Source organism: Sclerotinia sclerotiorum, genomic scaffold (genome assembly GCF_000146945.2).
Source record: "Sclerotinia sclerotiorum 1980 UF-70 scaffold_12 genomic scaffold, whole genome shotgun sequence".
NCBI lineage: Eukaryota > Fungi > Ascomycota > Leotiomycetes > Helotiales > Sclerotiniaceae > Sclerotinia > Sclerotinia sclerotiorum.
In genome coordinates, this window is record NW_001820824.1 from 1,099,496 (window position 1) to 1,114,110 (window position 14,615).

General features: G+C 39.2%; 6 protein-coding genes across 6 annotated transcripts; 3 read left to right on the plus strand and 3 right to left on the minus strand.

The window, feature by feature from the left end:
• Positions 1-902: 902 nt before the first annotated feature.
• Positions 903-2,412, minus strand: SS1G_09079 (hypothetical protein; the record flags this gene model as incomplete). The annotated part of the gene is made up of 6 exons (XM_001590264.1): positions 903-1,048; positions 1,101-1,499; positions 1,556-1,904; positions 1,963-2,046; positions 2,122-2,270; positions 2,367-2,412. 6 exons carry the CDS (start codon positions 2,410-2,412, stop codon positions 903-905), a joined length of 1,173 nt encoding a protein of 390 aa, XP_001590314.1.
• An 848-nt stretch (positions 2,413-3,260) lies between these two features.
• SS1G_09080 (predicted protein) lies at positions 3,261-3,750 on the plus strand (the record flags this gene model as incomplete). Its single annotated transcript, XM_001590265.1, has 3 exons — positions 3,261-3,377; positions 3,463-3,521; positions 3,738-3,750. 3 exons carry the CDS (start codon positions 3,261-3,263, stop codon positions 3,748-3,750), a joined length of 189 nt encoding a protein of 62 aa, XP_001590315.1.
• Positions 3,751-8,118: 4,368 nt separating this feature from the next.
• SS1G_09081 (predicted protein) lies at positions 8,119-8,383 on the plus strand (the record flags this gene model as incomplete). The annotated part of the gene is made up of 2 exons (XM_001590266.1): positions 8,119-8,150; positions 8,212-8,383. 2 exons carry the CDS (start codon positions 8,119-8,121, stop codon positions 8,381-8,383), a joined length of 204 nt encoding a protein of 67 aa, XP_001590316.1.
• A 275-nt stretch (positions 8,384-8,658) lies between these two features.
• On the minus strand, positions 8,659-9,059 carry SS1G_09082 (predicted protein; the record flags this gene model as incomplete). Its single annotated transcript, XM_001590267.1, has 2 exons — positions 8,659-8,789; positions 8,948-9,059. The coding sequence occupies 2 exons, from the start codon at positions 9,057-9,059 to the stop codon at positions 8,659-8,661; spliced, it is 243 nt and encodes an 80-aa protein (XP_001590317.1).
• A 1,103-nt stretch (positions 9,060-10,162) lies between these two features.
• SS1G_09083 (predicted protein) lies at positions 10,163-11,332 on the plus strand (the record flags this gene model as incomplete). Its single annotated transcript, XM_001590268.1, has 3 exons — positions 10,163-10,177; positions 10,531-10,674; positions 11,240-11,332. The coding sequence occupies 3 exons, from the start codon at positions 10,163-10,165 to the stop codon at positions 11,330-11,332; spliced, it is 252 nt and encodes an 83-aa protein (XP_001590318.1).
• Positions 11,333-12,612: 1,280 nt separating this feature from the next.
• Positions 12,613-12,714, minus strand: SS1G_09084 (predicted protein; the record flags this gene model as incomplete). Its single annotated transcript, XM_001590269.1, has 1 exon — positions 12,613-12,714. One exon carries the CDS (start codon positions 12,712-12,714, stop codon positions 12,613-12,615), a length of 102 nt encoding a protein of 33 aa, XP_001590319.1.
• Positions 12,715-14,615: the final 1,901 nt, after the last annotated feature.

Sequence of the window (14,615 nt, forward strand, 5' to 3'; positions counted from 1 at the left end):
ACCACATGCCAATCTCAATCCCAATCCCACTCCCCCTCCCAAATTATTAATCCCTTTCCATACAATGTCAATATCAATATGCATGCATACATACATCCTTGATTGATTGGAATTTATAAATAACCAGGAACAAAAAAAATCATACGCCTGAATCTTGCTTGCTTGCTTGCTTCCTTCCTTGTTGCTCGAGTACTAGAATATCAAAGTCAAAGTAGAGAGTAAGTCGTCAGGAAGAAGGAAAAAAGGGGGAAATAAAATAAGAAATAGTCGAAAAAGTTTGAATTAAATAAGGCCCAGCCACTACCCATCAATCTCCTCATCACAAGTGACACGCACACACAACACAAACTTGGTAACACTTTGAACTTTGAAAATAAAACAAAAAACATCAAGACAGAGAGCAAAAAAGGCCATAATTTTTTTCTCCTCATGCAAGAAAGTCTAGTAACGAGGTGTCGATAGAAGTATTCGTTGAATTCCCCATAAACTACCACCCACTTCCACATTTCATACCCCTTTTCATGAACCAATATCCATCATATTCCATCTGCCCTTTTTCCCAATGACCGCTGTTTCGAGTACCAAGGTAACATTCCTTAGGTGAACTTAAAGCTCGTGCTCAACGAAAATTCCACCTTATGGGTATTCCTATCAAACCAAATAACGCATACCATTCATCATAGACTAACTTCGTATTCCTGCCATGCATTCGTCCGGACTTCCACAAACTTGATTTTGGCCTGCCAACGTTGCAGACGAGATATGCAGAACCTTTAATATGCTGAAGGGTGGTTATAGCCGGGGTGTTTTATCGCTCGAAAAATCTCGACTCCGTTGCAGAGCTCATATGTCGAGTGACAGGAAAGCATTCATTCATCAGTCATTTTGCTTGAACCTCCTCCTCAATCTAATCTTGCCATCATCGCATCTCTCGTCAATGGTTTGAAATTTGGACTATCAATATCGAGTTTGCTATCCCTTGCTACCAAACTTGGTCGAATATATTGCGGTACCAGCCGTTGATTGTGTTCCGGTGCAATGGATAATTCTGTTCAAAGGTCAATATGATAAATACCTCCCACACACCACTCTTAACTTACCATGAATGGAGAAATCGAACAAGGTTGGCAAGTTCTTCGCTGAATTACCAGGGTGACGAGAATCTGGGAATGTCTTATCGGGTTCACGTAATTCATCAAAGAACGGGTGAACCATCGCTTCAATAGCTGAAAGCCTCTCGGTAGGAGTGTACTCTAGTAGCTTGGAAATAAGTTCGATGGCACTAGCGTCGGCCTTACGGAAGACCTTGTTGAATGGGTGTGGCTTGATTTGTGGGAACTTGTGCTCCATGTAGTTGGGATTCATGGTACGAATTTGGTCTCGAGTTGGTGTACCTAGAACCTTGATGATCTCGACCAGTTGATCAATACCAGATTCACCAGGGAAGAGAGGTTGTCCCAGCATCAATTCTGCCATCACGCAACCAGTTGACCAAACATCTATTTTCACCGTCAGCATCATCTATTCACATACACCGTGTCCAAATTATTCTTACCAATCTTGGTTGTGTAGTTGGTAGCACCGAAAATCAATTCTGGTGCTCGGTAATAGCGTGAGCAGATGTATGAAACGTTTGGCTCATTCTCTACGAGTATCTTTGCACTACCAAAATCACACAACTTCAAAATTCCACTACCAGGGTCAAGAAGTAAATTTTGTGGCTTGATATCACGATGGCAGATTCCTTGTGAGTGGATATAGGCGAGAGCGCGGAAGAGTTGATAGATGTACAGCTTCACTTCGATGATCGGCATGGTTGTCTTCATCTTGTTGAAATATCTCGATGCGCGGTAAACCGTCTCAGGGACGAACTCTTGCACTAGATTAAGATATACCTCATCCTTCTACTCAAATGACATTAGAGATGCACGATAGCTTCATGTAGCAAGGGAGAAGACTCACTCGTTCGCCGTTTGAATAATAGAAAGCCTTTAATTCGACAATGTTGGGATGACGAACGATGCGCATGATTTGCAATTCACGATTCTATATTTATATCAGTACGGCATCATGATGGACTCAAAAGGGTGTCGCGAACCTTGAACCTCTTGTCTTGCAAACGCGTTTGATGGCAGCATCTTCTCCCGAAGGTGACAACTTGGTCTGAAAGACAACACCAAAGGAACCATTTCGTACGATCTTGCATTGTGTATATTGCATATCTCGAGTTTCGCCGGTAATGCCATCTTGGACCTTTTCGCGGATTACCTCTGTAAAATTAAAACGTTAGAGTAAGGTCGAAAAGAAAGAAAGAAAGTGACGATGAGGTAAAGGGGCAAAACCATAGACAGGAGTATGTTTCTTACCTCCCATTCTCAAGCTCGAGAAGGCAGCAGGCCGATTTTGTGACATCTTTGAAAGTCCAAAACACTGATTATTATCGTGAATGAGGTGGGCTGTAAACGAGGAGGGTTGTGAGGAGACTGGTTGATGACCTGGTAAAGTCCGTGTTGGGCAATTGAAGACCGAACGTGCGACCAAGGCAAATCAATCGGTAATTACTAAGTGAATCTTTTTCTTGAATCAACGTGACAGTCTTTGATTCAGTCGAAGAATTATTCACCCTCTTTTTCCCTTTTTCCTCTTTTTGCTCGAAAATGCTATTGTCGGGATTAATGACCCAAGTGAGAAATGCGGCTGCGGCTGATGGATGAGAATTAAGAGTTAGTGGTTGTGACCCTTTAATGGTTTAATGGGTTAATGGGTTAATGGTTGAGAGGGGTTGGTGAAAGGCGGTGGGATGGGGTATGTGGTGAGTGAGAGTATTATATGTAGTATGTATGTAATATGTAATGTAATGTGTGTGTGTGCGGGTGTGGGTGCGTGGTGCGTGTGAATATGAATGAATATGAATGTGAATAATGAATGAATGAATGAATAAACAAGCAAAAAAAGAAGAGTTGGTCAAGGCGTACCGTATTTATTATTATTCAGGATAGGTAATGTCTTGTCAACTCGCAGATGACTTTGAAATTCGAATTTTTGAAATTATTCGAATGAATAACAAATAAATTTCGGAAGACGATTTTGTAGTTGGGGTGGTGGTGGTGGTTTGATTTTGTTTTGTTGTTGTGATGTTTTGTTGTTTTTGTTTTCTTTTCTCAATCCAGACAGGTAAGGTGATCAGGTAAAATGGAGAAAGTGTTCCTGGAGTGGATAGGATGTAAATGTATTGATTTGATGATTTGTTGATGGATGAAATGGGATGTTGTAGTGGTGGTGTTGTATGGTGTATGGTGGTGTATGGTGTATGGTGTATGGCTGACTATCTGGATGGATTCGGAGCCAAAGAATTTAGGAGAGGGAGAATGAATGAAGTAAGTAAAATCAGGTCAAGGTAATAAGTCAAGGTAAGGTAAGGTAAAGGTAAAGTAAAGTAACTAAAGTAGTGCAGGTGCGTAGTGCGAGTGTGGTAACTTGAGAGTAGTAAGTTGTAAGGTATTGTGTGTAGGGTGTAATGTGTAAGTAGAAAAAGGAAGAGGTGTGCTGGAGAGGTAGGTAGGTAGTAGGTAAGTAGGTGGATGGATGGATGAATTTCTTGATTGATCAAAAGACAGCTGAGTCGAAAGAAAATGTACGCAATAAGGTTGACTCCTAGTCGAGTTGAGGGCGTGGTGAGTGTGAGGGTGAGTGTGAGTCGAGGGCGTTGAATGAGTATAGTATACCTAATAGCTTAGTTTTGTTAGGTAATTAATTTGTAAAATAATAAATTCGAAAAATAACTTTGATTATTCAGGTTCAGGTGTCAAGTTGAGATTCTCTTTTCTCTCTTCTCTTTTCTGCCCTCTGCTCTCTCTCTCTCTCTCTCTGCTCTCTGTTTCGCTTTCTGCTTGGTTCGTTCAAAAGGTAAAAGGTATTAAATTACTATTGGTATTGAGAGTTCCTTGGCTCCGAAATAACTGACTATGCTCACGCGCTCGATTTTTGGACATGAAAAGTAGTTGGGGGGACTAATATGGTCGACAGGGGTACTCAATTTCCTGGATGCTGATTCGTCCAAATCGATTTGGTCCCCGTTGGTGCTTTTGTGGTGGTCAGTGGTCACTTGGTGTGTCAATTTCGTAAAAGTCGTTCCTCGTTCCTTATTAATAATAAAGGTGTTCGTGCGTCTTTGCCTTTTTTTCTTTTGCATTCAATTACCAATAACCGTACCGTACCGCAGTCAATTATACCATTGGTGTGTGTATCTCCGTAGTACTGAAGAATTTGAAGATGGGGAGAATGATTCTTGTTTTGTGGCTAGTGAACCGGAGTCGGAAATATTAAAGGTTGAATCGATGTTTTATATCAACAATATATCTTTAGGACGAAAAAGACTTTGATCTAATCTGATCTTTAAATCCGAAGGAAAGGTAATGAGGTAAGTAAGGCTGGTAGATCGTAAATTTGAAAGGAAGGAATAAGCAAAAGAAGGCTAGAAAGTCAAAAAGGCTGTTCCGGTAATCCAAATAATCAATCAATGACATAAAAAGCTACTGTATTCGAGGTACAGGTAAGTTACAGATTCGATCTTCCGTTTTTGGTCTTTTTGGCCGATCTTATGGCTCTGGGCGTATGTACCGTAATAGGTGTCTGCCGTTTGGATATAACTTCAAATAGCTGGAATTGGATTGGCTGGAAGGATTATTAAGCTTATTGTGAATTGCAAGTTGTGATGGGTAAGGTAGACGAGAGAGAGTAGCTTGGAAGAGTAGACTTTGTGGTATTCTTCTTCACAATCTAATAATGAGGCTCCAATGAAGGTCAGAGAAGGTTAGGTGTAGATGTAAATATAGGTAGATGTAGAATTCGGTGTTTGCGTGGTAGTAACCTAGAAGGAGCTGCAAGATCGAGATGGTGAGGTAAAGGTGATGAAGGAGGTTTAGACTGAGGACAGGGAGTTTCGAGGTTAATAACTGGATTGAATACCGAGTAGATGGAAGACAATATGACCGACCCTTCTTGTCGATAATTGTATAGAAATCAAAGTATGAAGGTTTTTGATATATCTCGGTTGAATGGGACGAGGAAGGGGATAGGGGAGCAAGAGCTTCAAAGTTCCTTTCTCTCTTTCTCTCTTCTTCAATTCCTATGATTTTTTCTGTCTACTTCCTTTCCTCTATCTTTTGGTAGGTACGAATTGAATATTGTGGACAAAAGCTGTAGCTAGAATACAACGCTTAGTGTTTATTTGATGATTGTAGTCGACCAGTGGGTATCTTTTCGAATGTGCAGGTGTTTATTAGGTTTGGATTATGGAGTAGGAGGGGTCTTGACGAATGATCTTCTTTCCTTCTGAGATCAACAAGTGGATAGTGGATGCTTTGCTTTAGTCCATGCAATGGGCTGGCAGCAGCGAGGGAATATGAGGGGCCACCACCAGAATAAAATGTGGATAACTGTGCTAGGTATGCTATCGCTTAATTAATTAGTGTCAGAATTAGCCTGCTTGAATTGACGTTGCGTTGTGAGTGGGAAGTTTCCTTTTTGTCCTCTCTTTTTTTGATTTCCTGCACTGTAGCCGGTTCGGTTCATACAGGGGCAAAGGCAGGACAAGGGGGGATGATTATTTTTATAAGACTCGTGGAGCACTGGAGAGAAATAATGGGAAAGACAAGGATTAAAGGAGGAGGCGAAAGGAGGAGGGAGAATGCTGGGTAAAGAAATGATGAGCTAACTTACAGGTACAGAAACCAAGGATAGTTAAAGGTATGTGTTAGATTAGCAGTCGAGTAGTGTAGTCGATTAATTGAACAGGGAGTTTGATGTAGATAATCTGTTAATAGGCTTGATGTTATATCGTGAAGAATAAAACTCCGAAGCTCCAGAAGAAATCCGTAGATCGAGTGTGTTCTTATTTCTGTGGGTGATGCTAAATATCAAGCTCAATGCGGAACCAATAATGAGGGGTTCGAGATCCTGGGCATCAAGTAGTAGTTTTGCTTAGGAGGAGTATTTTCTCTTCAGTCTCTGAGAAGACTTTGATGAATGATTGATTGATGTTGTGAGGAAAATACAAGGGGCTTGAGGACTTTATTATCTGATATGCTTTTTACATGGAAATTATTGTATCAAATACCCAGATATTGATAGGAGATATTCATTCCATCTCGTGGTATTTTGGTAAATAGTCGTACAAGTACACACATACACATATACACATACATTCAATTAAGTACATCCAAATCAAATCTACCAACCACGGGAAGCCGTATATTCAGTACATAGTACATACGGAGTATATACTCAAAGAGTCTTGTGAATCCATAACATGAAATTGAATACACACACACACACACACACACAGACGACTATCAAGAACAAAGAGAAAAAAAAAACGCTTCCATTTTCCCTAATTTGGTATTTGGTCTCCTTGGTATTTTACTCACGAGCTTGGATTATTAATCCTTTGAACATTATTGATGTCATGGTAAGGTTTATTATTTGGTATTCCGAGCGAGGGGCAATGCTTGATATTTGCCATCCATCACCAAGGAGTTTTATTAGTGACGATGCGAGATTCCTTTCTTTCAGGTACCTATGTACGTATGTATGTACTTGTTGATGTAGGTACCTATTACCTATTACCGAAGTAGGTATGTCGGTAAACATGTAGATGTGTACGGAGTAGATATGTACGTATATGTGTATATTTCTATCCACGGAACTTGCGTAGGTAGGTAGGTAGGTAGGCACAGCTTGGGAATCAGGAGTTAATGTAATTGGTCAAATTCTTGCCACTTGAATTATGTAGATGTTATTTCAAATATCGAGCTACTGATTGATTCACTCAATGAGATGAATAATACCTACAAAGTAAACGTCCTTTTGAAAGATCTCCTCAGGTAAGGTAAGTGAGGTAAGGTGATACAAAACCAAGCTATATTCCTCGAACCCGGTACTTAGTATATTTCAGTACCTCTTAATCAATCTGACCGAGTACATATCATATCTCTTTGTCTACAGTGAAGATAAAAGAAGAAACGAGTTGAATAGAATGCGAACAAAGTCACAAACACATGACGAATTAATTTTTTCTTTCATCTCTTTTGTTGTGATCAGTTCAACCTTTCCTATAGGTACAGGTAAAAGCCTCAAAAAGGTACCAAAAGACTAAAGTCCAAGAATGGATTGGGTTAAAAAGGATCATGGGATCATTTCTGATACCACCCAGCACGCGCCACTTTCAAGTCTAAGCATCTTTTACTCAATAATAAATCACTTTCACAATTCACTGAAAGGAGAGTAGTGGTGTAAGTAAGTAACTAGTAAGATCTTTGCCTAGTAGGCTAGTACCTACTTGAGGTAGTTGCAGATAATAAAAATAATAAATCTAATACTCTATTTGTATGAGGTAGTGTACGTACTAGGTCTTGCATCTTCACAATAGAAATAAATAAATAAATAAATAATCCCATCAAAGGACTCGTGACATACCCAAAACAAACCCCAATGCATAAGCGTATCGCGATACTCGAAGAGTACGGAGTTAAGTGAAAAAAAGATCGCCCTGGATATCATCCCATTCCATTGGTTCATGGTGAAAGTTGTAAAAAAAGGAGCTGAAGCTGATTACCTCTTTGAGTGCATGCTGCATTAGGATATCATGGGTGCACATATATAAAGAAAGTCAGCAAGTCCCATCCAGTGGGTAGAGAGATGAGGTACAGCATAATGATGTAGTAGAATGTGAGAATCATATATCGCTTCCTCCGTTCCTTTGCCGTGTGAGTGCAAAGGCAATAATAGATAGAATGTGTATGTGTGTGATACTCGTCATGAACTTGTTCTCCTGGTATTCTCAAAGCGGTTTCGTGGAAGACATGAAGGATGTTCAGATCATACCAATAACTACAAGTAACTATCCATGATGATTTGATTCAAGTATCCAAAACGGGCCTCATACCCACGATACTAGATGGGAATCTCGATTCCCATAATCTCACTTCATTGGAATGATATCTCAGGGTATCTATCTTGTGTCTCTCCGCGGCCGGCAACCTGCCGTATTGATATATTAACGGTAAGAGTTACACCCGTACAGACAATACACTGCCTCATCTGAATGTTGTAGTCAATATGGCTACCCGGTTCTTGGCGCAAAATGACGGGTACTTTGCATCCTTTTCGAGTCCATCAATCTTCTGGTCAGTGGTGTCAATCTTTGATCAGTGGTGAGACGAAACAGCAGCAAACATCTCTTCTCAAGCTTTACCTCGTGAGCTCCCATTTCCGGGAATCAAGTCAAGGACATTCCTTGATAGAAAGAAGGCTCGCTGGTGGTGTGAAGTACAAATCAATCTATTTTATCTCGTCGTCGCCTACTATATCTGACGCCATGTAATTCAGCTAAAAATGGTTACTTTTGTTCTACCATCAAAATCTCCTTTGCCAGTCGGGTTCAATGATCTGGGATGCAGATGGTCATTCTTGGAGTACAGTGCACGGACCAAGTTACAGAGATTCCGCTTAGGATTGGCTTCAAATCTCTTCTTCAGTGGAAAGTTGTACCAGTTGACAGACAGTACAGTACAGTCAGTACTCGGTACCTATGGATACGGAAAATAAAGAATGAAGCTGCCTGCATGTAATTCAAAGATAGTCAGGTAGGACTGAATATCATATACCACGAATCATGAATGGATTTTTGATTCTCCCATTCAAGTCACCAAGTACTGTCAACCCGGTCTCTGGCTTAGCCAAGATATCAAAGAAGCCTTTCGACTTTTCGAGGCATAACTGGTAGTTAGCTGGGCTTGTCTCATCATTAGTGTTTTGTACCTCGAGATCGCTTCTGTTATTTCTTCTTGTAGAAGAGATGTTGGTGGCTTCTCATTTTTCTCTCAATGGCTTCATCAAAATTAGTAAAGACATACATACATACATACATACATACATACATACATACAGACATTAGCTTCTAACAGTTCCAACTTTGGGTATCCCTCAGCGTAACCATGACTAAACACCAAACATCCATCACCAGCCACCCGGCCACTATCCTCCGTACTTGGAAACATCAGGTTACTGATTACTGTCACTTCCATCCACACCAACCCGACACACCTCCATCCCGACGTTTTGTCAAGACTCGTGTCGCTCATGGCATCAATATGGAAAACCCAAAGCAAAGATTTAAATCGAAATTATCATCCCGAGACCCAATGAAAAGTAGATACCGCCAATATGGTAATGTTCTAAATCCAGGGTTTCCCGTTGAACCTAGTCTATTTCTTGCGTTTTGCGTCTTTTCTTCCCGAACCGAGAGGAGTTTAGTTAGTTAGATAGGTAGGAAGGAAGCCAACAAACCACCACACCAACGCAATCCCCTCCGATGTGGGACTCGTTTTATACTTTTATCGGTCACGGGTCGAGGAAATTTCTCCAAAGGAGTATAATCACCGGGACGAAGGAATTCTTGATACGAGAGGGATTATTGGAGTTGTGAGAGTAATTGGATAGGATACAATACAGCGCATTTGTTTGATCAGTACATGGAGGGTTCCCAGCCACCCACGCCATAGATGTAGGTTTTACTGGGAATTTGAAAAGATGAATTGAACAGAATTGGATGGATTGGATTGAACTAGATGAATTGAATTCAACATCATGTCATATCAAAAGCCGTGGTAATGGAATTATCAATACCTAGATCACCATGGGTTACTCAAAGTCAGGAACATTTCAATTGAAGATTTGAAGGTTCATCAGATGTTCAATACACATGCACACCACCACTTACACACAGACACACATCAACATCAACATCAATACCGTTTCCCCTTTCAAAAGCTTCCCATCATTTGCAATTATTTCCTCATTTTCCTCATTTACTCTATGCAGAGTAGTCCATCCCATTCCCCCCGTCCCCCACTATTAGCTACCAACAACAACCATGATTAAAAAAGCACTAGCGTATATAAACGTTGGCCTCGTGACCTTATTTTCCGAGATTCCCCTCTTAATTGCCCTGGTCGTGGCCTTCAAAGCTTCAAAGCGCTACTCCATCAATCCAGCAATCCCATTTTAGACTTGACATCACTCCACACTTTTTCAACATTTCCTACCGAGATAGACAGACGGTCCTGGTGGATCCTGGTCCTGGCCCTGGCCTGGGTTCATCATGGATGGTGGCATTGTTAGAGACTTAGAGTAGTCAAAAGCCACCACAATCATTCGACTACGGATATAAAAACTTACGAGAAAGTTGATGGTTTGAAGCTATCGTGATTGTGGTTGTGGTTGTGATCATGATCAGGATCATTCAATGAAATTTCATATTCAAATTACCGGTATTCTTCTCGTCAAAAGATGAATATCTAGATTCAACCAGAACTAGATTCTTTACTTGATGATCACGGAAATATTTCATTCATCATTTTGAGATGAGCCCTTATTAAGTTAGTACTAATAAGTACCAAGTACCTACCTACTACTCACCCAAAGGGTTCGAAAACTAAAAACCATTCCTTGTATATTGGATTACCATAGACTTCCTTATTACAAGACAGGAATCACAAAGCTACAGCTACAGCTACTACAACCATCCAAGTTTTACATCATTACTCAAGCCATAAAAAGCAGATTACCGTGTACAACCTTACCAGCGCAGGAAATGGTTATGCAGGTGTCCATGTAGGTATTTAAAGCTGACAGGCAACTGTCGTGATACCATCAGGGGCAACCAAAGAATAGACTCATCTTGGTGAACACATGAATTATGAGGCCAGTGATATAGATAGGATCATTAGTGGATTTGTATGTGTATGCATTGCAGCTGTGGATATATCATGATGATTTTACTTGTTACTTGATGAGTGAACCTTTACCTCTACAATGATTCTTTTGTATGACTTGTAACCTTGCCTTGTACAGCCGTGATAAATGGATGATGGTATGAAAGTAATTTGTAGACGATTTGGGTTATGATTATGATTATGCTTAGGGATTAAGCCATGACATACCATACCATACCATACCATACCATACAACACCATGCTCGAGATGAGTTGTTTTATTCCATAACTACAGGACAGAAAACCAAATAACCAATTATGAATGAGATATTCTGGCTAAATGATCAAGATCTTTCATTCATCTTTCAATCATCTATCCATCATCCATCCATCCATCCATCCATCCATCCATCATCAATTATACATGTACATACACACACACACACACACACACACACACACAGATTAAAGATCTTGATAATTATTCAAAGTATCGAACTTTACCACCCACAACATCAATGATCCAGTACAGTGACGACATGATACGTTTTAATTGAGTTACATACATAACGGTGCATCCAGCCCAGCCCAGTCCAGTTCACGATGATCATTGATGAGGCCCGCTGGGAATGAATTAAAATTTAAAATGTGAGAAAAGAAAAGATGGGGAGGGATCATCATCATCATCATCATATTTATTCTCTTGGTTTGGTTTGGGAAAGGGGAAAAGGTAAAGCAAAAGACTGTTCCCTCCCTCTTCACTTCAGAAATGGATGCGGGGTAAATATAAGGTTATCTATCATCTACAGTGTAATTATCACTCATGGTTTACTGTTATTAGATCTATAGAAAGTCAAGTTTACTCGAGTTTACTTCTAATTTGTATTGATTGATCGTCTGTTGATCATCAGTTTAATAATATCAAAAAATAAGATGAAAATGAAAATGAAATTAGAAATTGTGACGATATTGATATTGATTTTGATATTGATGCAAATATAACTAACTTACAACTACAACATCAAGTTTACATAATCTTATAACTTCCAACTTCCTAAATGAATAAATGAAACTCACGCTGGAACGTAGAGCTATCTATCATATATCATAATCCAACCAAATACTATGTAGATAGGTACCTAGGTGAGATACAGGAGAATTTAAAATCCTTTTTCTGGATTCTCTCCGATTGATTGGTTCGGTTTGATTTCTTCATCAATTTATATACTCGTACTTCGCATTTCTAAAACTTCTTTATGTTTATGGTCCTTATGAGATTGAGAGATTAGGAGATCAAGAGATCAAGGGATCATGATTTAGAATTTGACTTTGACTTTGGTTTTGATATTGTTGTTTGTTGATATTACTATTATTTATTTACTTGTAAGAATGATTTTACCGACCTACCTACCTTCCTTCACACCCACCTCTATGGATAGGTTAATCAGCATGCATCGCCACAACTTCAAATCTCCAATCGGATTTTCTTTGGCATTGTTCTCCAGATTTCATTCTTTCACTCTGTCTGTACTTACTCTTACTCTTACTCTTCCTCCGTAAACACACAAACAAAGATCACTTTGATATCCAAGGTCGCCTGTTTTATCAAACGGTAATCATCTCTTCCTCGCCATACATATATACATATATACATATATACATATATCCTAATATAGCGATATACATCTACCACAAGAAGATCTATCCTATCCTATCCATAAGACCGTGCGTGTGTGCGTGCACATCCTGGCATTCATGAAATGAGTACCTATCTACACTATAGTAGATACTCGAGTACTCTGTATGTATATGTGTATGTAAGATTACAACCCCTTCTCTAAACCATTGGGCTCGCTCCTCTCCTCTCCTTCTCCTCCTGCATAATAATCTCTTTACCTGACTTCCTTCTTCTTCCTTTTTCTTCTTCCTTCTTCTCCATAATGAGATGGTCGATTTCATTTTACCCGTTCGTTTATATTTCGCATTTCGCATCAACTCGTATAGTATAGTATAATAAGAATAAGAATAAGATAAGTAAGTTGTACGATTCTATCTGCACTCTGCACTCTATATCCTGCACTCTGCATTCTGCATTCTGCAATAGGATACAAGGATTTATCTTACTACATTCTTGAGCATTTATGCCTTTGTTGAATGAATGAATGAATGAGTGAGTGACTGGCTTTTTATAGGTTTTGTTTTTTATTTTATGAATTGAATCGCTAAAAGCGCTTTTTATCTTCTTGGTGGTGAGGAGGAGGAGGAGGAGGTCGTCGAACGAAAGTATTGATGAAGGATGGAAGAAAGGAAAAAATTGCGGATTTCATTATTTCATTCATTCATTTGTCATGTGGAAATTATATTCTAAGATTTTTGAAGCAGGAGGGAGGGAGGGACGAGACGGATTAAAGTATCGCATCGAAGTATCGTATTGATTGATTGATTATATCCCCTGACTTCCATGCATATATTCATTCATTCAAATTTTTTCCCCAAGTCTTTATATTTATATTTGATTTCATTTATCCTACCAACCAACCAATGAGAAGAAAAAAGACTTCTATTTATCTATCTATATATCTGATCCATTATTGTTTATTCATTATTATCTAAACCGTCTGTCTGTCTATCTAGTCACCAAGAAGAGAAATATACTTACTTACTATACACCAGATAGACATGTCTTCCTTTTTTTCATTCATATTATATCATGTCAGTATGTTCTTATCTGGAGGTAGTGTAGCTATGTTAGTTAGGTGGTTAATATAAGATGGATGGTTTCAGTAACTATCTCACTTCTCTTCTCTTCTTTGTCTTCTCTTGTCTCGTCTTGGTATCTGCTCTCTTCGAAGCTCACACTTATAGTTGGTGTGATTAGGGCTTGTTTTTCATTTATTTCTGTATGTATGTAAATGGATATGTAAATGGATTTCCTTGGGATGGTGTAGAGAGTTGGGAGTAAAGAGTATAGAGTAAGGAGTATGGAGTTTCTGGTTATATAAGAGGAAGAAGGAAGGAAGGAAGAAGGAGACTGATGTAAAGTTATGTTTTAATCCATGTCCCGCCCGATATTGACTTGTCTGTTTGCTTGTCTACTTGCTTGCTTGCGGGCACCACTATATAATTTTACATCATTCACCGTTCAGATTTATCAGTATCATACTACCTTTCTTCTTCACGAGCTCGATCAGGTCAAGTTATAGAAAGGGAATGGAAATAGGAAAGTCGGGTAGAGGGTAGATATTTCAGTTTGTTTATTCTAGATTCTTCAAATATGAATACTGTTTATTATATATTTTACGTATAGATCATATCATATGATTAAACACCACTTATCTTACCTGTAAGTTTGGGTTTGGAGGAACTTACTTACCTATTTGTTTATTATTTAGATTATCTTGATTATCTTCTATTTTTCTCTCTATATTTATATTAATCCATACTTGCACTTACATTTACACTGCACACTACACCTCCCTCTCTTTCTCTCCCCCTCTCCTCCCCTACGTAAATAAATCTCGAATAAATAAATCCCTATTCATATTCCCACTCCCATTCCCATTCCCACCATAATCCCCCTTCCAAAGCCCGATTTTACACAGTTGTATTGTACGGCAGCTTCTTACGGTATTGTGGTGTTGTAGTATATATAATAGATAGTGTTTTGTTGAAAAGTAAATCTTACCTGGGATTTTGGGTTTTTGCCTTGATTTTTGTTGTGGGGGGGATTGGTGAATTGGTGGATATTGATTTTATTTGCTTATTTGGGGTTTGGTTTGAGGGTTGGTTAGTTGATTAGTTGGGTATCTGGGGTTTGGGTTGGCTTGAAGGTTGAGGTTT